General features: G+C 41.5%; 1 protein-coding gene across 4 annotated transcripts in view; it reads left to right on the forward strand.

The window, feature by feature from the left end:
- The window catches only part of MAPRE2 (microtubule associated protein RP/EB family member 2), a 208,835-nt gene extending 189,376 nt beyond the window's left edge, over window positions 1-19,459 (forward strand). For all 4 annotated transcript variants that reach the window (XM_073679266.1, XM_073679267.1, XM_073679268.1 and 1 more), the window contains 3 exons: window positions 12,042-12,178; window positions 12,984-13,142; window positions 18,280-19,459. In XM_073679266.1, coding sequence (XP_073535367.1) covers window positions 12,042-12,178; window positions 12,984-13,142; window positions 18,280-18,357 — 374 coding nt within the window. In that variant the 3' untranslated portion in view covers window positions 18,358-19,459. The remainder of the gene's footprint in view (window positions 1-12,041; window positions 12,179-12,983; window positions 13,143-18,279) is intronic.
- The last annotated feature ends 3,166 nt before the right edge of the window (window positions 19,460-22,625 follow it).

Below are 22,625 nucleotides of genomic sequence, written 5' to 3' on the forward strand. Positions count from 1 at the left end.
CTGCTGAGGAGAGTGATCCCTGTATCAGATGTCTTGTTGCTGATAAATCATCTTATCACTTTATATAAATGACCTCTTCCAGGCTCTGGGGAGGACGCTGCCTGGAGAAGAACTCTGCCTCCAGAGCTTGATTTCAAATGTGGTGACACTCGCTTTAAAGGCAGTCTATGTGCCCACGATGCAGAAACTCTCAGGATTTTTTCCTGAGCGTTTCTGCATATCCCTGGCAGAAAAAACGCATGCGGATTGTACATGCGGATTGTACATGCGTTTTTCCTGCCAGGGACATGCGGATGTGAAGCGTTCTTCACATGCATTTCCGCATGCGGGTTGACAAGCGCTTTACAAGCGATTTTAGCATCACTTGGAAAGTGCTTGACAACTTGGTCACACTATATAAATCCATGCAACCGCCATGGATTTATATACTGTGACCTGAAAGAATGTTAAAAAATAAAAAAATAAATCTATACTTACCTTCTGATGGCCCCCGGAGTCTTGATTCCATGCGTCTCGGCTTGCCTGCAGCTCGCAGTACACTACACTGAAGGACCTGCCGTCACATGACCAAATGACATCAGCGCAGGTCCTTCAGTCCACCGCGATCTGCCGGCAAGTGAAGACAAGGAGACCGGGGGCCATCAGAAGGTAAGTATAATATTTATTTTTTATTTTATTCTTTTTTTCACAGGTTCTATGGTAACCGGGTCCGGAGGAGAGTCTCCTCTCCTCCTGACCCGGATACCACCCGCACATTGAAACGCATGGAATCCGCATGTACAGATGCAGTGATGCGGAATCCAAGCGATTTCAATGCAAGTCAATGGCGGCGAAAACGCAGCGCTTCCGCAAAATAATTGGTAGTGCTGCGTTTTTTTCCACAATGATAATCCGCAGCGGAAATTTCCACAGCATGTGCACAGCACATGTGGATTATCATTGGGGAACATGGCAGGCCTTCTACCATATGTTTGTGTTTCTGCAGCGTTTTTGCCGCTGTGGAAACGCTTCAAAAATGCACCGTGGGCACACAGTCTTATTGGTAGGTAGTTGCTAAATCTGCAAGTGACTCTGATTTTCAGTGCCTATGCTGGGTATAGACTAGCAGACTTATCGCCCACACTGCAGATGCAATATAAATTGCACTAGCTCAGCGGATTTGCACGTACTTAGGCAGCAGGGAACTGGCTGTGAATCACAGCATGACGTCGGCAGTGACGCCCCTTGGACAGAGCAAAGCAGAAAAGAAGGAGCTGTCCTGTCGATGTGATGTCACAGGAAGTGTGAGAATTGCGGTGCACAGCAGATCAGGCAGGTAGTTACCAACTGTGTAAACATGTAAATCTTCTAAAATTTATATCTTTATTATTAATTCTTAAAACACGCCAATACCCGTGTATTAAAAACCAATGCAACAACTATCAGCTTTCAGTAATGACATAACTCCCTGAGGAGAATAAGTGATATATACTTATATTGCCCTGACACAACTCTAACTTGATCCTGCCTAGCGCGGAGGTTGGCACCCCCGCACAATGGCGGCTGTCCCTTCCTATCCCTGTTGTGCCCTACCGGTGAACTAAGCACAAAGGATAAGGTGACTGCCTGTTCTAGTACAAAGTTATTCCTAACATAATGATGATAATAAATAGGTATGCAAAAAATAGATTAGTACACTTATCTCATATTTCAAGCTTTGCCTCAACGCTTTTCTCCAATCATTATGGTTCATCAGGAGGCCGATAGTTGAATCCTATTTCCAGAATGGATGAAGCTGCATATTATGGATTGCTGCAGGATAGTAGGCTAGATGGGGTTGCTGCAGGGTAGCTGGCTATGGAACAATGTCCAGAGCCAGGTTTATGTACCCACCTTAATTAATGTATTGATGTATACCAGACTCCCCCATGATATATGGTCCTATATAGCCCATTAGACTCCCCTGTCCCATTGTCAAAATTGCATATGCCTGACAAATAGACCCTAGAGGTCTATAATCTAGTGCCCATGCGCAGGTACAATGGCATCACCGCTGGGTCCGGAGAGCCCATACAACAGAGGTAGGCCATACAGACGTAGGTGGCCAGGAAAAAATCAACTCAGCCAACCACAGACAGGATGGAGGGAGGCACCTTCCACTCTGGGCTTGGGTACACGACGTACATCCCCATTACCTTCATCTTCACACTCCTCTTTTTTAGGGGGGAGGCCTCCTATGGCTTACGATCTGAGAAAAAGGCCTTGATAAACCAAGGCCAGATTATCAATCTAACATCGCTCACACTATCAAGGGAAGAATATGCATTAACATATTTGGACGTAATCTAAAATAGAGATCATTTTTCCAACGACATGACAGGGAGCAATGCCACTGGCTGGGGCTTATGGACGAGGATTTTGAAGGCTATTGAGCACTAGTAGGACTTGCACAGGAGGGCCAACAGCAGGATATCAGGGAAAGGGGACTTGGTCCCTTTACAGATCTAAAAAGGAGAAGTACAAAGATTACGTACAAAGTGTAGACATCTTTGTCAAATTGGTGGAGGAGGACCTATCTAAAATCCCAAAACAGCCTCCTGGGTAGGCATCTAATTTGTCCACCAATGAAGAATTGGCCCTTGCTAGGTTGGAGAAAAATAAGGATCTTATAATAAAGGCATCGGACAAAGGGGGTAATCTAGTCCTCCTCGACCACAAGAAATAACTGACTATGTGTTGGGCACTCTTGAGGGACAGTGATACCTATGAGATTTTACCGAGGGACCCTACCGAAGCCTATAGTAAGACTCTTATGAGGATTTTGGAAGATGGTAGGGATAAATGTCTATTATCCAATAACGAATTTAATTCCTGTCACCTAATTCACCTACAACACCAACGTTTTATGCCCTGCCTAAAGTTCATAAGGGCCTTAGCCCTCTCGGGGGACGCCCTATAGTCGCTGGCATTGACTCCCTGTCACAAAATGTTGGTGTGTACATTGACCGTATACTACGTCCATTTGTCACTGCTCTACCATCGTACACCCGTGATACACTGCACCTGTTGACCCAATTGGAGGGGATCACTATAGAGGAGAGTACCGTCTTGGCCTCTATCGATGTGGAGGCTCGCTATAGTAGTATCCCACTAGGCACGCTTCCCCCAGTGTAACCTACAGAAGAGGAAGATCGATCGGGGACCGTCTTGTACATAGTCTATACCAAAGACCAACTAAACCAGGAACCTGGCTAGATAGGAAACCCTGCAGTTATTACCGGTGTGGAAACTGTTGTTACTGTGGGTGGATGGAGGTCTGTAAAATATTCAAGAGTGCGTCCACGGGCAAAATATTCTCAATAAGAGACTTTGGTAATTGCAAAACGTGGAGGGTTGTCTATAGGGCCACCTGTACCTGTCCATTGGACTGTGTGGGGAAGACCACGAGGGAGATTAGAAGGAGAGTGGGAGAACACCTTGGGGACTTTAGAAATATGCGGGATACCCCTATTGCACGCCACATCAATGAAGTTCATGGAGGCTGCCTAAACAAAATATCTTTTTGCATGGTGGAACTGATTAGACCCAAAATAAGAGGGGGAAATCTGGATAAAGCAGTTCTTAGGAAGGAATCCGAATGAATCTTCAGAATGCAATCTTTGACCCCAAAAGGCTTGAATGAGCAGTTATCATACACATACTTTCTATAAATCCTCCCCTCGTGGTCTTCCCCTCGGTTTGTCCCTTGTGGCCTCTCTCCTCCTAACACATGGTGTTTTAAGTACCTGAATTTTGTCATGCTTTTTTGACCACCTTAATGGCGATCTACTCATTGAAGAGACTGTATGTGGGGACGGTCCAGTATTAACCATAATGGCAGGGACGCTGCCACACTGGACTCCTTTCCACAGATATATCGTGGGCATCCTCATTTGAGTGCCATTTATCATATACATATGACATATTTCTCTTTATATCCCCCCCCCCCTTCCTTTTATTACTGCCCCTTTTCTGTCACTTATTATGAGGAAGAAAATTTCGTGGTCATAGTACTCCTGATGCAATTGGAGTATCCATGTAAATGAGTGTATTATCATCCTGCGGGTACATCCTGAGCCCTGTGGAGGAATTGACCTGCTTTAAGTACTGCTGGTGAGAGTGAATTGCAATATGCGTTCCAGCTTCATTTCCGGGAAAGGCACTTCCGGTCTAGCTTCATCTTATGCTTAGTGCTAGTGTGCGTTCCACTGTGGAGCACACACGTCATTTCCAGGCATACATTCAGCTCAACGCACTCTTCATCACAGCTAGGATAAGCCTCTCCGGACCCAGAGATGACGTCATTGTACCTGCGCATGGGCACTAGATTATAGACCTCTAGGGGCTAGGGTCTATTAGTCAGGCATGCACAATTTTGACAATGGGACAGGGGAGTCTAATGGGCTATATAGGACCATATATCATGGGGGAGTCTGGTATACATCAATACATTAATTAAAGGGGTATATAAACCTGGTTCTGGACATTGTTCCATAGCCAGCTACCCTGCAGCACCCCCATCTATTTATAAACAGCAGCCAACATGTCAAATAACCAAAAAAAACGGGTTAGAATCCCGGATAACCGGGCCTTACCCAGACATCCCCATCTAGCCTACTATCCTGCAGCAATCCATAATATGCAGCTTCATCCATTCTGGAAATAGGATTCAACTATCGGCCTCCTGATGAACCATAATGATTGGAGAAACGAATTGAGGCAAAGCTTGAAATATGAGATAAGTGTACTAATCTATTTTTTGCATACCTATTTATTATCATCATTATGTTAGGAATAACTTTGTACTAGAACAGGCAGTCACCTTATCCTTTGTGCTTAGTTCACCGGTAGGGCCCAACAGGGACAGGAAGGGACAGCCACCGTTGAGGGGGTGCCAAATACACTACTAGGGTGCCAACCTCCGCGCTAGGCAGGATCAGATTAGAGCTGTGTCAGGGCAATATAAGTATATATCACTTATTCTCCTCAGGGAGTTATGTCATTACTGAACGCTGATAGTTGTTGCATTGGTTTTTAATACACGGGTATTGGCGTGTTTTAAGAATTAATAATAAAGATATAATTTTAGAGGATTTACATGTTTTACACTGTTACGATTCCTTCTTGGTATATCAAATTTGTTAATTTCGAAAAGGTAGTTACCAACTACCTGACAATAGGGGCTAAGCCCCATAGAAGAAAACAGTCCCAGATAACTCCTTGTTAAGTTTTTTTTTTTTATCAAGCACTTCAGACTGTTTGAAAAAAAACAAACTGAGGTGGACAAACCCTTTAAATACAGAACATTTTTTTTAATTGGGTTAATGAAACTCCAAATCTTAAAGGGAGACTGTTACCATAGCAATTTTTCTTATGCTGTATAATTCAGTCAAATTAACATCTGCGATTCCTGAATCATTAATATCGTTAGCATGTCAAACGCCAATACGAATTATATGCTCCACTTTCCTTCTTATCTGGATGCTTCAGCGTCCTCTCATCTTACCTTTCATGCTGTAAGCTGACCCGCTGAAATCAAGCCGTCTGCAGTTACTGCTTCGGTGCCATTTTCAGAAGAAGCCCATGTTGCACAATATGTGAGCTGCTGGGAGTTGTAGTTCTATCATGCCTATATGTAAATATGTGCCTGAGGCTGTGCAGAGTTGCCCATACAATGCATATTAAACCCCTGAATCATCCCTAATCAGTTAATATAAAGTCTGCCGATGTGAAATATTGAGATTATTTTAGGTGTATAAAAATAGTTGTAGAAATTGTTGCTTTTGCTGTGGTGTGTGACTTACCCCTAGGGGAAATAGCTCAGGCTGATTACATTTATTCACGGTCGTACCTCTTTAGGATGATCTGCTCTCTGACAGCAGTAAAGGTCACATAAACGGTTTAAGCCTAAAGATGACATTTTCTCCTGCGGTACTTATGGAGCATGAGATTGAGTGAAGATGGTGCAGTCAGTCTTCTCCTCCCCCATTTTCCCCTGAAGGTACTCTGAGAGTCTGATGACTCATAATAGTGTCTGGAAAATGCCACTAGATTAAGGGATTGCTAAAAATAAGCACCTACTGCTTGAAAGGGAAAAATAAGATTGGCAGAAGGCCCTACATGTTTGGGTCTCTGCTCCTCCCTGGGAATAGTGTACCATCTGTAATAAGGAGAGTTACCAGATCTGCTGCATTTAGTCATCTTGGCAAAAAAAAAAAAAAATGTTAAAATGACTGAACCATCCTCCTAGACTGCCATTATTGGGCCTTTTTTTTAAATTATTTTATTATATAAAAATGTCAACGTCATCCAGTGATTTATAATATAACAAGCATTATTATAAGATCATCACCATGGATCTTCTTCACCAAGGATTCTGACTACACAGACATCTTGATCTTTTATATACAGTCATGGCCAAAAGTATTGAGAATGAGATAAATAGTAATTTTTCCAAAGTTTACTGCTTCATTTTTTGTAATGGCAATTTGTATATACTCCTGAATGTCAAAGAGTGATCAGCTTAACAGCAATTACTGTACTTGCAAAGTCAATATTTGCCCAGAAAATGAACTTTAACCCCCAAAACACATTTCAACATCATTGCAGTCCTGCCTTAAAAGGAGCAGCTAACATCGTTTTAGTGATTGATCCATTAACACAGGTGTGGGTGTTGATGAGGACAGGGCTGGCGATCAATCAGTCATGATTAAGTAAGAATGACATCACTGGACACTTTAAAAGGAGGCTGGTTCTTGGTATCATTGTTTCTCTTCAGTTAACCATGGTTATCTGTAAAGAAACACGTGCAGCCATCATTGCACTGCACAAAAATGGCCCAACAGGGAAGAGTATCGCAGCTACAAAGATTGCACCTCAGTCAACAATCTATCGCATCATCAAGAACTTCAAGGAGAGAGCTTCCATTGTTGTCAAAAAGGCTCCAGGGCGCCCAAGAAAGACCAGCAAGCGTCAGGACCGTATCTTAAAACTGTTTCAGCTGCGGGATCGGACTACCAGCAGTGCCGAGCTTGCTCAGGAATGGCAGCAGGCTGGTGTGAGTGCTTCTGCACGCACTGTGAGGCGGAGACTCTTTGAGCAAGGGCTGGTTTCAAGGAGGGCAGCAAAGAAGCCACTTCTCTCCAGAAAAAACATCAGGGACCGACTGATATTCTGCAAAAGGTACAGGGAGTGGACTGCTGAGGACTGGGGCAAAGTCATTTTCTCTGATGAATCCCCTTTTCGATTGTTTGGGACATCTGGAAAACAGCTTATTCGGAGAAGAAGAGGTGAGCGCTACCACCAGTCTTGTCTCATGCCAACTGTAAAGCATCCTGAAACCATTCATGTGTGGGGTTGCTTCTCAGCCAAGGGAATCGGCTCACTCACAGTCTTGCCTAAAAACACAGCCATGAATAAAGAATGGTACCAGAATGTCCTCCAAGAGCAACTTCTCCCAACCGTCCAAAAGCAGTTTGGCGCCCAACAATGCCTTTTCCAGCATGATGGAGCACCTTGCCATAAAGCAAAGGTGATAACTAAATGGCTCATGGAACAAAACATAGAGATTTTGGGTCAATGGCCTGGAAACTCCCCAGATCTTAATCCCATTGAGAACTTGTGGTCAATCATCAAGAGACGGGTGGACAAACAAAAACCAACAAATTCTGGCAAAATGCAAGCATTGATTATGCAAGAATGGACTGCTATCAGTCAGGATTTGGTCCAAAAGTTGATTGAGAGCATGCCAGGGAGAATTACAGAGGTCTTGAAGAAGAAGGGGCAACACTGCAAATATTGACTTGCTGCATTAACTCATTCTAACTGTCAATATAACCTATTGGTACTCATAATATGATTGCAATTATATTTCTGTATGTGATATAAACATCAGGCAAACACTAATAAAAAACAGAGGCCAGCAGATCATGTGAAAATATAATTTTGGTGTCATTCTCAATACTTTTGGCCATGACTGTAGTTGTTGGATAGCTGTACTTAATAACGTTATATTCACAATCTTATTTTGAGTTCTACAATTGTAAGACTATATGATAATGCACAGTGTATTGCAGGTTTAGAATTCTATCCATGGTGTTCACTTAAGTAATCTTGCGATTAATGGCTTCTTTTATTGCATTAAAGGGAATCTGTCAGCAGGCTTTTGCTATGTAGTCTAAGAGCAGCATGATGTAGGGGCAGAGAGCCTGATACCAGCAATGCATCACTTGGCTACTTGATGCAATTCTGATAGAATCCCTGTTTTCTCTGCTGTAGATGTAGCAATGATCAGAATGCTGAGCTGTGTATAACCCCGCCCCCACCCCTGATTGGCAGTTTGCACAGTGTACACCATAAGCTGCCAATCATTGGTGGGGGCGGGGTTACACAGCTTAGCTGGACTGGCCAGACAATGATATTCCCCTGCTGATAAAACACTGATTTGTATTGAAACTATAACTCACAGCCACATAAGTGACACATCCCTAAAATCAGGCTCTCCTTTCCTATATTATTCTGCTCTCAAAATGAATAGCAAGACCTGCTGATAGATTAATTTTAATATTATTCATATGAAATGCATTAAGGCAAATTCAATTATCTCGAATATATCAATCAGATGTCTCTTATGTCAATGACTCCGGCCAACACTGCTCCATTAGGAGTAACACAAATTATCACACTGGCTGGGTGTGATGAATTTTTTTTACTGCCTAGGGCAACTGATGATGGTCCGATTTTCAGATAATAAAATAAACCCTTACATACTCTATCTGTTTACCAAATAATGATTTCTACACATTAAGAGCCATCATTCTGACATGCAATGGTCTACAATTTTGCAAATTGAATTTTGAGACCAAGGCCTCCTGTGATTCAGGTGATTCCCTCCAGAGCTGATATTCTGGTCAAACATGTATTCTACAGTATAATCATAGTGTAAGACTAATGTATTCAGTAATGTAGGGGTAGATTGGCCTTTTCATTTTATATTGATGGTTCTTGCAGTTAATATTATTATATAAGCCACGATAAGGACATAGCAGAGACACGAGGTAGAAAGCATGGGTCTACATGGAAGTGAGTAAAATAAAAGAAGTGCAGAATGTGATAGACAATCATATGGGTGCACAGTAATAAGGGAAAAAAACTGAGTGCTGCTTTAGAAAGTAATCATTGTTTTAATTTTTATTTCATAAATCATTAGTACACATGAAAATATGCAGCTTTGTAATATGTCTCGTCAGGATACTTCTTTCTTTTCCTGGAGTAGTCATTTACTCTAAATTCATGGGTAATATCTGTGATTACAGAGATAGGAGATGACAGTTGGTTCCTTTAAGATTCTATGGAGGAGGAAGGAGGAGCTAGAGATCTCCTGGAGGATAGTTACAGTTCTCCATAGATCTTTATAAGCACCAACTGTCATTTTGTACTTTAGTAATGGGAATATCTGTTTTTCTTTGAAGATAGATTTTGCAGATAAATTGATAATTTCTAGAATGAAATATCAGTCCAGGAGAAAGAAGCAGATATCTCTGAGATATATTACAAAGTTTCTGATTGTCAGGTGTGCTACTGATGTATGAAAAAAAAGATGGCTACTCTTTAAGTCTAGCTTTCCTTATATATGATTGGATATCCACAGTGAATAACAAAACATGTTTCCTTCAGTGCCAACTTTCACATAAACCACATAATTACTTCTGTAATGCTAAGACCCCACATTGTATTAGGCAAGAAGCCTATGATCCACAAAGCCACAGAAATTAAAAGAATATAAAATATTTCTAATGAAATAAGCAGCAAAGATAACACAAGAAAAATATCCTGATGGTAAAGACACCCCGAGTAGTCCAGCTTGTTAGTGAGAATGTGTGTGAGACGGGTGTGCTTCTGTAACTTGGTATTGATGTACTCATTAAAAATGTGTGAAATTGTATTATATGAAGATCATTTAGCATTTCAGCTGGCCAGACACTGAAGCGACTCCACCATAGCTATTTCTATCTTCTCCACTGTAAACACTCATTGTAGACTAATGGGGAGTGGAGAATAAGCTGTAGTCAGACCCCTCTGAAGTTGGCTTATAGCTTGGGGAAACAAAAGTTCAGGCATGTTCCATACAGAAGTTGGGAGGATGTCGTACACATAAAATCATCTGCTGAACCTGCCGAAATTGGTGGGATTGGACAAATGTTCTTATGTGTGAGACCAGTGTTAGATGTTCCTAATGTATTGATATATTTCCACTAACCCAATATCTATTCCTGACATATTTCCTGATTAATAAAGGTACGAATAGAATAGTGGAGACTTTGTCTCAGTTTTCCAATTGATTCAATCATCAAAAACTTGATTGGGGGGAGATGTCTTTTAACACTGCCGTACTATAGAAACAAGTGTCCCAGTTTGTTTCCCAGTGCAGCAAGTAACATATTAATCAACATGGTAGTTCCAAAGTCCCACTTTTCTGCCCCCTTTGTATTTGTTGAGAAATATAATGCATGGACTTGATAAATATGGTCTTTGACCTAAATAACATATTTTTCAATGCATTTATGATATAAAAAAGTTCCCCCATATTTCCCCAAAAAAATGTGTTTCTGCAATACAATATGCTGTATCTACTGAGGTATATGCGGTCTCTAAACTTCAAAAACATAAGTTAAAAAAACACCTCTCCTTTTGGGTTGCAATCTGTAGGAAGTTTTGTTTTCTGAGCCGTACAGACAGCAAGCGTTAACGGAGTGACTAAAAAAATGTTTTGGTTATGTATAGTTAGAAAATCCCTGGATGGATAGTCCATCTCTCAAACCCAGGGATGTCAAACTCCAATACATAGAGGGCCAAAATTAAAAACTTGGACAAAGTAGTTAGCCAACCTTGATATTTATTATAAAAAGTCTACAATTAAAGAAATGTTTCCTTATCAAATATAGTGAACATTTTTCATATGGAAACAAACTTAAAGGGGTTGTCCCACGAACATAAGATCTATTACTTAAAATTTACTATGAGTCCGATCACATGACAGGAGCATTGGGTATTTCCTCGCGAGCATGGGCATATATAGAAATCATGGGGCCCCATAGCAGAAATTCCAATTGCCCCCCCTCCAGCCCAAAAAAGAAAAAAAAACCTTAAGATTCAGTGGGTCACAGAAGATCATATCTCGCAACTTTGCAGCCCTTACAAAATAATTTTCCTCCTATTGAAGCCCCTAGATTGCTCTTTCCTTGCCCCCATAAAGTATGATGCCAACAAAAGTGCCCCCCCCCCCCAAACACGTATGATACCTCCACTGTACCATCCACATGCACGGTACTGCACTGTACCTCCCCTAATACTCCTGGCAAAGTATGGTGACCCGACGCAGTATGATGCCCCAACTGTGAACCCCACACAGCCCTCCACACAGTATAATGGCCCCACATAGTCCTCCATATAATATTATGGGCCCCACATTGCCTTCCATACAGTATAATGGGCCCTACATAGTCCTCCATACAGAATAATGGCCCCACATAGTTCTCCATACTGTATAATGGGCCCCACATAAAAAAAAAAATACTCACCTCTCCTCTTGCCCCCACTACTTTGAACTTGGCAGCAAGCACTCTGAAGCTCTTCACTGCTCGGCACCGCAGGCACAAAATAGTCATGTCATCGCACCTGCTGCGCCGAGACGTCGGACACATAGAAATAATGATGGGGAAGTGAGCGAACAGATTCCCTCTTCCATCATTGCTTTCAACTGTATCGGCATCCAGGATGCCGATACAGTTGAAAGTGGGGTGCTGGGTGGGAACAGTGTTGATATCACGGGCCAAATATAATCACCCTTGCGGCCAGATTTGGCCCACGGGCCAGAGTTTGATATATATACTCTAAGAGCTCCACTGACAGAGTAAAACTCCAGGAATGTCAGTGTCTCCTTGATGCAGATCATCTGTATGTGAACTATATGTACTGTTACTGGATTGTTTCCACAGTTTATTGTGGGTTTTTTTTCACTCCAGGCGCTGCAAAATCAAGTCCTATTGCAAAACCAGGCACCACATCATCTCGCCCATCATCTGCAAAAAAAGCAGCACCCAGTTCTTCAGTAAAAAGTGATAAAGATTTGGAATCACAAGTTGCACATCTTAATGAACAGGTAACTTTGTATGGTCATTAAACTGCACAAACTACTACACCCATATGGTAGTCATACTGTATATTGCAGGGTCACCAACCTGTGGCTCACAGGCCCATGGTGTTTGGCTCGTAGCTGTCTCCTAGCTTGGTGCATTAGCACCAGGTCTAACAACCCGCTCTGAATAGCAGGTCTCTAGATGGTGGCTTTTGTGAATCGCTCAGCTCGGAAGAGCAGATTTCGACATGGATGTACAGACCTTGCGGGTGGAGAAATAAACTACGTGGTGATAGCCAGTACAGCTCTTTTGGGTGATCAGGAACATTTGGCTCTGCTCACTAGAAAGAGCTGACTCTTTTGGATCCCTATTAAATGTGTTCACCCATAAGGTGAACACATTAAAGGTAAAATCACAACTGTTCGATGCAGTTGGAACCTCGTCCACCCGCAGCCAGCCAGTGAATGAGCTGGTTGGGCAGGGTTTCAGTAGTGCCATTCTGATACTATAAGTGACTCACTGAGGTGCCGGCTCTCCTCATTCAAAGAGTGAAGCTGGAGGTAATATAGTACTGCAAGATACTAGAGGTGATTTGAAGTTGAATGCTATAGTGCAGTGGGAATGCTTACTGTATGGGGGTTAGGTGGGAACGCCTAGATGTCCGTATACTACCACAGTGTGATTTGTGCGGAGAAACTTTAGCTATCAGTATACCAATAATGAGGGCTCTGGGTGTCACTGCTTGCGGGGGTTTTGGATGTGGTTTGCGACCTTATCAAGAGCCAAATGTGGTTCTCAAGGCGTAATCATTTCTGTTATTACTTGTAGGTGCATTCATTAAAAATTGCCCTAGAGGGCGTTGAAAAAGAAAGAGACTTCTACTTTGGAAAGCTAAGAGAAATTGAACTGCTGTGCCAAGAACACGGACAAGAAGGTGACGACCTTGTCCAGCGGCTAATGGACGTGCTGTATGCGACAGATGAGCAGGTAAATGATTCTATGCAAAGCTCAAAGAGCCTATTGACCTGAAACATTAAATTGCTTTACAATAGAAGGAACTTATTTAGTTTTTGAGGCCCCAAATATCTCAGGATACAATACTTTACAAATGATTCAAGTTCAAAGCAAGATACAGACTCCTCAGTCACCGACGTTCTCACTGATCTGTAGCATTTCCCCGGCTAACAAGTACATTTCACTAGAGATCTATCAGTGCCTGACATTAGAGGATGCTCCTGTCAGCCATTAAATAGATCTACCGGTTTCAAGAACAGAAAAAATGAGAAGTCAGGGGCACAAAGGTTTCAATTAAGGGATTTCCGATAATTACTGCACAGAGATGGAACTTGTTATTTTGTTTGTCAGTTTTGCGGCACACCATATTTTCTCTTTGGCACTTTTCACTTCTATCTTAACTTTTCAAAAGTGTGCAGGGTTAAGTGGGTGGGTATGTGGCCAACATCAATCCAACAAATGTGTTACAAGGTCCACAACTGGACATAGGCCCAAAAAGAAATGCAAATCTATAGCTTAAAAGTTGTACTCCCTGTATTAAAAGGGTTGACCACTATTATTACAACCCTTTCTCAAATACTATATTCCCCTTATAAAATAACTGGTGCCGTTCCAGCGATGACTGTACTGGCTCTCCCGGGGCTTGCATGACTTTGTTATGCAATGTGAGCCCAGCAGCGAATCAATGGCCGCTTCACTCACTGACTCCCAGAAGAAATGACAACTGCTACTACTCTCAAACCTCCTCCGAATGTCCGTTACGTCCAAAGGAATTGAGACAATAGAATCTCTAGACTATGCCATCACTTTATGATTATGGGGTTCCGAAAGGTCATGGAAATGAAGATTATAGTGCTAATTTAGCACAGTGTCTTATTAACTGTTATCACCCTGCACAATGACACCTTGCTGCTAGCTGTGCAATGAACTGCGATAGCTTGTGAAAACTTGGAAGGAGAAGCTGCGGTCTCCTCATCCCCAGGTTCATGGGCAGCCCTAGAGGTTGGACTTAGATTAATCATAAGAGTGCTGGCATACCCTAGTGATAGGCCATCAGTTTATAAGATGAGAAAATCCATTTTAAGGTCTTTTTACGTGATTTATGTTATAGCGCTCATGTAAAAACATTTTCATTTTGTAAATATCGGGAAGATTTTAAACCAAGCTCTTTACATTACTGTCTGCAGCACATTCCCTGTTTACTCTCGTGGATGTGATTAATAATAATGGAGCGAATTATTACTGATTGTTCACTTGCTCAACTTGTTTATACTGGGCAGTGATCGGGAACAATCATTCCTACGTGTGATCATTCGAGCAATGGGCACCTGTGTTAAAGGCTGCGAGTTCCCATAGTTGTGTAGTAAGGTTTGGTATTCTGACTAAATACACAGTGTCCTTTTCTCTATACACAACGTGATTAAAGATTGAATAAGGCTGTGTGCCCACGATGCGTTTTTTAAGTGTTTCTGCAGCGGCAATTCCGCTGCAGAAACACTTAAAAAACGCTTGGTAGAAGGCCTGCCATGTTCCCCAATGATAATCCGCATGTGCTGTGCACATGCTGCGGAAATTTCCGCTGCGGATTATCATTGCAGAAAAAAACGCAGCACTACCAATTATTTTGCGGAAGCACTGCGTTTTCGCCACCATTGACTTGCATTGGAATGCAAGGATTACGCATCACTGCATCTGTACATGCGGATTACATGCGTTTCAATGTGCAGACGGTACCCAGGTCTGGAGAAGAGGAGACTCTCCCGGGTACCATAGAACCTGTAAAAAAAAATAAAAATAAATGTTATATTTACCTTCTGATGGCCCCCGGTGTGCTTGTCTTCGCTTGCCGGCAGATCGCGGTGGACTGAAGGACCTGCGCTGACGTCATAGTCATGTGACGGCAGGTCCTTCAGTGTACCGCGAGCTGCTGACAATCAGAGACGCATCGAATCAAGACACCGGGGGCCATCGGAAGGTAAGTATAGATTTATTTTTTACCATTCTTTCTGTCACACTATATAAATCCATGCTGGTTGCATGGATTTATATAGTGTGACCAAGCTGTCACGCACTTTCCAAGTGATGCTAAAATCGCTTGGAAAGCGCTTGTCAACCCGCATGCGGAAATGCATGTGAAGAACACTTCACATCCGCTTGTCCCTGGCAGGAAAAACACATGTACAATCCGCATGTACAATCCGCATGCGTTTTTTCTGCCAGGGAGATGCAGAAACGCTCAGGAAAAATCCGCAGCATTTCTGCATTGTGGGCACATAGCCTTAAACAAGCTTTTCCCTTCTGATTGTGGTTGGAATGTGATTTCCATCCTCCGTCAAGATCTTCTCCATCGTTATTATAATCTCACTGCTGGAAGCCAATCGTTTTCTGCTAATATGCGTGTTTCACATAACTAGCAAATGTCCATGTGCCTGTGTAAAGGTCCAAGATGGAGGAATATGTAGATGGATGGGTGGATGTAATAGATATGTAGACTGACTAGTGGCCCATGTAGGTTCCATAACTCGATCATGGTCACACTCCGCAGGTTACTTCTAGTTTTCCCTGTCTGAGTAATATCTGCTTATTGGTTTGGCTTTATTGTCATGGGAGATTTTCTAAATTGAAGGAAAAGAAAATTGCATTGCACATAGCAGCTGGTTACCTATATAACTACCAGTGGCAATTGCTGTAGAGGAATCCGAACATACAGCATAGATTGCTATGGAAAATGTCATGGTCTTTGTACTATTTTGTTGTGATGGTGGGCTCTTTATGTGCTCTTTCTCTGGGGGTTTTAGTTTGATTGTCATGTTCAAATTGTGATTTTCCTGATCCAAGCAATGTCCTCATCTGACCTGTGGATTACTGTAAATCCCTTTCCTTGCTTGAAATTCATCAGTCTTATGGGTGGTTGTTTTTGTGTATTTGCTGGTATATCTTACACAGAGTTGTGAACATGCCTAATTCTTACAGTAATTAAAATGCCTTTTTAGTGATTTGTATAGCTTAGTTGTCTATATGTTAATGGGAATGAGATTAAAAAAATAACCAAACTGTTCCTTACTATAGATGCTGCTAACAAGTGACTGAATCTGGAGAATACGACCAGAAATGAATAAATGATATTTAGAGTGTGTATATTTAATAGTCAATTAAAATGAACCTCTATCATTGTCTCTTCTCCCTGTGAGAATTAGATTTTCCAAAAATAAATGTTAAAGCTTGAAGATATTTGTAATGAAGAGCACATCTGCCGGCCAGAGCGGATTCTGCAACTAGGTCATTCTTAATAAGGAGCTCATTGGTTTTCTCGTGCTTCCACCTTGTGGCCACACGTGGTGCATGCTGCAGTGTATTCAGCTGTATTCTGCGGCCACTAAAATGGAGCCAAACATAGAAATGCAATTATAACCTCAGTGGGTTAAATGTGAAGAAGCAGTACAACAAAACATATTAAAAAGATTTTAGTGGTGCTTAATACATGCAGGGAACGTCTTAAAAAGGTCATAGTCTTTAGTATAATACAGTCCAAAAAACTCGCCCTATACCTGTTATCCACTCCTCAGTCCGATGACTGTAAGGATCCACTCCTTTACCTTCTGCTGTTAATCCAAAGATCCCAAATCTGTTCTTGGCTACACGGAAGAGACCGATCTCCTTTTTCAGTTCTTAATGTACAATAAGCCAAGGCAGTATTTCATGATTATATTGCTTTTATTACTGAGTACTCCAATTCAATTGATTGTTGTATTCATATCACCAGAAGAAATATAGGAAAATAGTTTTTAAGGATTTCTAACTTTGATGCTACTTCACACTTTACCACTAGAGGTCACCATGATATCTGTATGTCGTCATATTTTGAATGGCTGGGGCTTAAAATTCTTTTTTTTTTTTTCCAGACATTTTGAGTTTAAAAAAGTTATTCTACTCCTTTTATCAATGCTGTTTAAGTGAGAGACGTTTTTCTGTAGTTTGCATACAATGTTAAGATTTTGAGCATGGATTCATAATATCAAAATGAGTGATTCTCGCCTTAAAGGGGTTCTCCGGTCTTGGGACAAAAGGCTACAGGTTTTCTATGTGCCTGCAGACTGCTTAATCCTGATAGCATGTGGTGCACGTTCTGTTATGATTCCCAGGTATTGCCACTGCAAGCGGGTAGTCACAAGATGCATTTGGTTTCTCTCAATAAAAGTGAACTGAGAGAAGCTGGACATGTCTAGTTGAAATGTGACGGCCTGCTCTTCACAAACAATACTAGGGAGTCGTGACAGTGTGCACACCACACACTCGCACAATTCTGCAGTCATGTACAGTGACTGCAGACTTTTGCCTCACACCTGGACAACCTCGTTAAGCATCCCCTACTAATCCTGTGCTGCCACTTCCCTGGTCCCACGGCAGTGTGTTAACTCGGCTCTTGGTATAAAGTAGTGGGTGAATACGTGGCCTCTGCAGTCAATTACTAGAAGTAACGGAGTTGGGTCAACACCATTGAGGTCACCTCTCTGGCCAGTGATTGACTGCCAGTGATTGACTGCCAGTGTCCACTTTTCAATTCTGTTTCTGGGTGATTAGAGACCAGTGAACCAATGATAAAGAAGCCATTTTATGCCATTGTCAGCTGGTAAAAAAAAAAAAGGGATTGAGAAACCCTTTTAAAGAGGACGCCTTACCTCTGATGACATCACGATGCCACAATTCCTGAGCATCATTTTTTTCAGAACATTCAGGAACTAGAACAGAGAAACGCCACAACTCGGTGTTGCCATTCCCTTTATCAAAGCGGCTTCTTATCACCAGCACTGAACATGTTAGAAATTAGGTGGTCTACATAAGGAGGATGTCTCTCCAAACCGGTTTCCAACCTCATTCTTCCATGATATTTAGACGATCACCTATCCGACACATGGATAGTTTCAAAGAATCTTAGTGTTTCCGGTGATTAAAATCTTGCTCAACGTTCTTAATGGTTTATTTTATCAAGAGTTCCCTTATACAAATGTATCGTTCTACATGACCTTCCTTATTGATGTACTAAGATCTTAGTTTTCCTGTAAGTAACTATATATATATAAATATATATATTTGTTTTTTCCCCGTGTAGGAGGGCCAAACAGATCATCATGATGGCGATGAGCATGACCATGTTCAAGATGATCCACAGCAGCAGGACGAATACTGACCCCCACCTCCTCCCTTCCACGCACCTCACTGTTGTCATTTCACGTGGAACTTTCTTTTAAGAGAGCAATGTGTGGCCAGTCACTCTCGGCACACCCCTACCATGTAATGTACTATAGTGAGTGCCAGCAAACCACTGCATTCTGTACCAGTTACTTTCCTGAAGCGTGTTTACAGAAGATATTCCAGCCCAAGCTAAACGGAGAGGCGTGGGGCTACTCGGCAGCAGCTTGTATCACTTGACTGTTTCAAATTGTTTTCAAATCTTTTCCCATATTTTTTTATTTATTTGTAATTGAGCTATTTCCTTTGTTTCCAGAATGCTTGCTTCTAATTGTAATATCGTACAATATTTATATATACATGTTATACATAGGAACCATCACTACCACGTTTCACGAATGTAAAAGTGCAAAGTTAACATATAAAAAAAGAAAAACCGAAAAAAAAAAAAGAAAAACATACACATGTCCCATATTAATGTATCATGTGAAGGAGACAGGATTGCTGGCATGTAGGTGAGAAAGTGTTGACCCGTTTTAGGGGGTATGTTTTGGTTCATATAAACTAAAGGGAATAATTGCACTCAATACGTGAAGATCTGATTACGATCCTACATATAGCTAACATTCACCCATCCAATAGCAGAAGTCTCCCAATATCCGTGGAGAGACCGGAGACTTTTGTTCTAGGTAATGTATATGTTTCTCGGTCTTCCATAACATCAGGATTTTCTCTATTGTCTTGTGCAAGATCTTAAAATTCCTGAGCTGTGTCCATTTTTCACCCCTAAAATATGAATCACTTCCCAATACAGCTCTATTGTTGACATAATTTACATTTTATTTTTTTCTCAGAGTTTATTTTGTTACCATTTTTTCTATTGTTTAAAGGAAACCGTTTGCAATACATAGATCAGTTATGAGGATGTTGGTGTCAGACTGAAGCACGCAGGGCTCGTGCAGCCGTGAACATATTGTTGAGGTACATATGGGATATTATGTGCAGTATTTTTTTTTTATTTTTTAGTATACATGCATACTTTTAGGTTGTCTTGCTATTTAATGATCTTGAGGTATTGTAATAAAGAACAATTCATTTTTCCCACATTCTGTCCTGCATTTGCTGAAGGCTTGGGAGGCACCAGAATGTCCCAGTCTGGTCTGACACCAATGCCTTGTTATTTGGCCTGGCTGAACACTCCTCTTTTAAAGATATTTGTATTCGCAGTAGAACTAGAACACCAGCTGTACCACATGGACCACAACTAACTGTCTACATAATGATATGAGCTATTCTTTCCACTGCTGGACATATACATTAGATAGCGCAGCTTTGGCCACCAAATATCTGACCGGACTTTCCATACACAAGCATGCTTGGCTTGGATGACTGTGCATGTGTTCTTTGTATGAAGAGGCGAGTAAGCCCCTGCCAGGCTTCTTTCAGCAGCGGCTTATTTCCACTAACTAAAAGGATTGATCAGTTCTATTTCAACCCCCAATTCTCATCTCCCCCAATGGCTCCTGTCGGAGGGCGTCAGGAACCCCCCCATACATATTAGATTGTCAGCTGGTCCCATCAAAAAAGGCAGCTATATACATCTTGTGTGCACGGCCAGTTTAAAAGCTATAACACAGAAACTGCCATGTAAAGAGGAATATAACATAACTTTTCCATATAAACATATACCCAAATTGCCATCAGCCGAAGCATAAAATGCAGTAATTCAATATGGCAGCAGCAATATTATAAGGTGAACTATGCTTGTTAAGCTGTTGTAGTGCACTATATTTCTCTGAATGCAGTATTAATGGACTTGAATATACAATGACACCAGTAGTAATAATAATATCTGTCCCATATATGTACTACCTCTACTACTTAGCAAAGGCTTGGATGACTACCTGCTTAGCAAGCATCATGGAAGCTTCTAGTATGTTCTGGAAATGCCTCTGTTCTCTGCAGTAAAAGCCATTTTGTATCACAAACCGATATTCCTAAATGTGTAACACTTAAAATACTTGATGTTATCCAAGCTATAAATGGGCAAATTTCTCACAATGGTCAATGAGACTTTAGCCCAACTTTATGAAAATTAGATGCAACTGATGCCATTGGATGTAGTGAATTCTTAGGGTGCTTTCACATTGCATTTTTGCCCACATTTGTAGGCCCAGTCTGGGCTCATGTCCAAACCCACTACAAGGCTGGATTCGAGCGTATGCGCCAACGGGGCCATAAACTATAATGGTGCCGACAGAGTGAACGTGCACTCTGCCGTGCATCATTTTCGGCTTATATGCAGACACTCGGACACAGTCTACTACATCTGGGTGTCCGCTTTCAGTAGGCATATACGACCGAAAATGATGCACGGCAAAGCACACGTTGACTCTGTTGGCACCATTATAGTCTATGGCCCCGTTGGCGCATACGTCCGAATTCCGTTTTGCAGGGAGAGGGTTTGGACTCGAGCCACGATGGGCCCGGCAAATGTGGACAAAAACACGGTGTGAATGGGCCCCTAGGCTTCAGCATTAGATAAACTAGGCTAGCCCTCAAAATGACTTTGTGTATAGATCCTGTAGAAACAGCATGGTAAAATAGCTAATTTGGGAACGGACAATTAAGTGAGACTGTTTTCTATGGATTGTACTGCTGTATATTTTCAATGCCTGTTTTTTTCTGCCATTTTTTTCAGTATTTTTTTTTCTGTTTTATATTTTTATGTTTATGGGTAGCGCATCATACAAAATTATATATGAAATGTAAACTGAAAGGAATGTAAACATATGTATTGTTAAATATAAATGGGTAATGAAGTCCTGATTAGGTGGAAAGAGTCTTATTCGGATGTATCACACTCATTTTACCATACACATGACTTGTCGCATGATAGAGTAGGTTTTTTTGTCTATGAATATGTGAATAACTTGCGTTTTATCTTTTTACATATTTAATAAAAAATGTATATGTTATAAAAAAAATGCCAATTTTACCAACTATTCAAAATGGGGCAAATTGTAACTTTTGTCTGTCTGTTATTAAACCGCCACAGTCATTTTAAAATGCATTTTGTCTAGTTACACTTTCAGCTGAAAGGATATGGGAGAAATGATCATGAATCCTATCTGATTAATAAAACACAGCCCAGTTATGAACATTATTGGTTTCCTTGGTTCACTGGTTTTACTTGTGATCTTGTAGAGATGTTAATGTACATGCTGCAACGGTAAAATCAAGAAAAATGTTTAACAAACTGTTTGCCAATACAGTCAAATTTATTACATTTGTTGAACCATTAAATCTCATAAAATACCTTGAAATGATACAGGCAGTAATGCCAGAAGTGAATCCAGCAGGAAGGAGGAATATATGTCCTTCTTTTATACTTTTTATTCCCCTTCAATCCACTTCTGTTTTCGGCTAATGAATCTGCATGAAAAACTGCCACAAAACAATGCAAAAATGTAGAAAATTGCTAGAACTTGAGATCTTTGTTTGTCCATCTCAGAATATGATGCAACAGTTGAAGTTTTTAACCCCACATGTGAAAAGTACATCCTTATTTTGCTCATAAGCTGTATTGCTTTGATGCATGCCAGGTTTGGTGATAGGGACTGTACATGTTCTTGTGCTTTAGGCTGCGTGCCCACTATGCGTTTTCCAAGTGTTTTTTCCGCGCAATTTCGGCAGCGAAAACGCTTAAAAAACACTTGGTAATACGTGCCCCATGGTCCCCAATGATAATCCGCATGTGCTTTGCACATGCTGCGGAAATTTCCGCTGCGGATTATCATTGCGGAAAAATACGCAGCACGTCCATTAATTTTGCGGACATGCAGCGTAATCGCTGCCATTGACTTGCATTGGACCGCGTGACATCCGCATCACTGCATCTGCACATGCGGATATCACACGGTTCAATGTGCGGATGGTACCCAGGTCTGGAGGAGAGGAGACTCTCCTCCAGACCTGGGTACCATGGTACCTGTAAAAAAAAAAAAAAAAAAAAAAAATTTAAATAAAAAAATAAAGCTTATACTTGCCTTCCGATGTCCTTCCGGTGTTTTCTCCGCTCCGTCTGGTCTGCTGTATGGGTCGCGGTGTTGTGAAGGACCTGCCATGACGTCATTGAGTCATGTGACCTGACACATGACTCAATGACGTCACCACAGGTCCTTCACAACACCGCGAGCCGCCCAAGACACCGGACGGAGCAGAGAAAACACCGGGAGGACATCGGAAGGTGAGTATAATCTTTAT

This window comes from Phyllobates terribilis, unplaced genomic scaffold (genome assembly GCF_046119375.1).
Source record: "Phyllobates terribilis strain yellow unplaced genomic scaffold, ASM4611937v1 Scaffold_4__5_contigs__length_816908805, whole genome shotgun sequence".
Lineage (NCBI taxonomy): Eukaryota > Metazoa > Chordata > Amphibia > Anura > Dendrobatidae > Phyllobates > Phyllobates terribilis.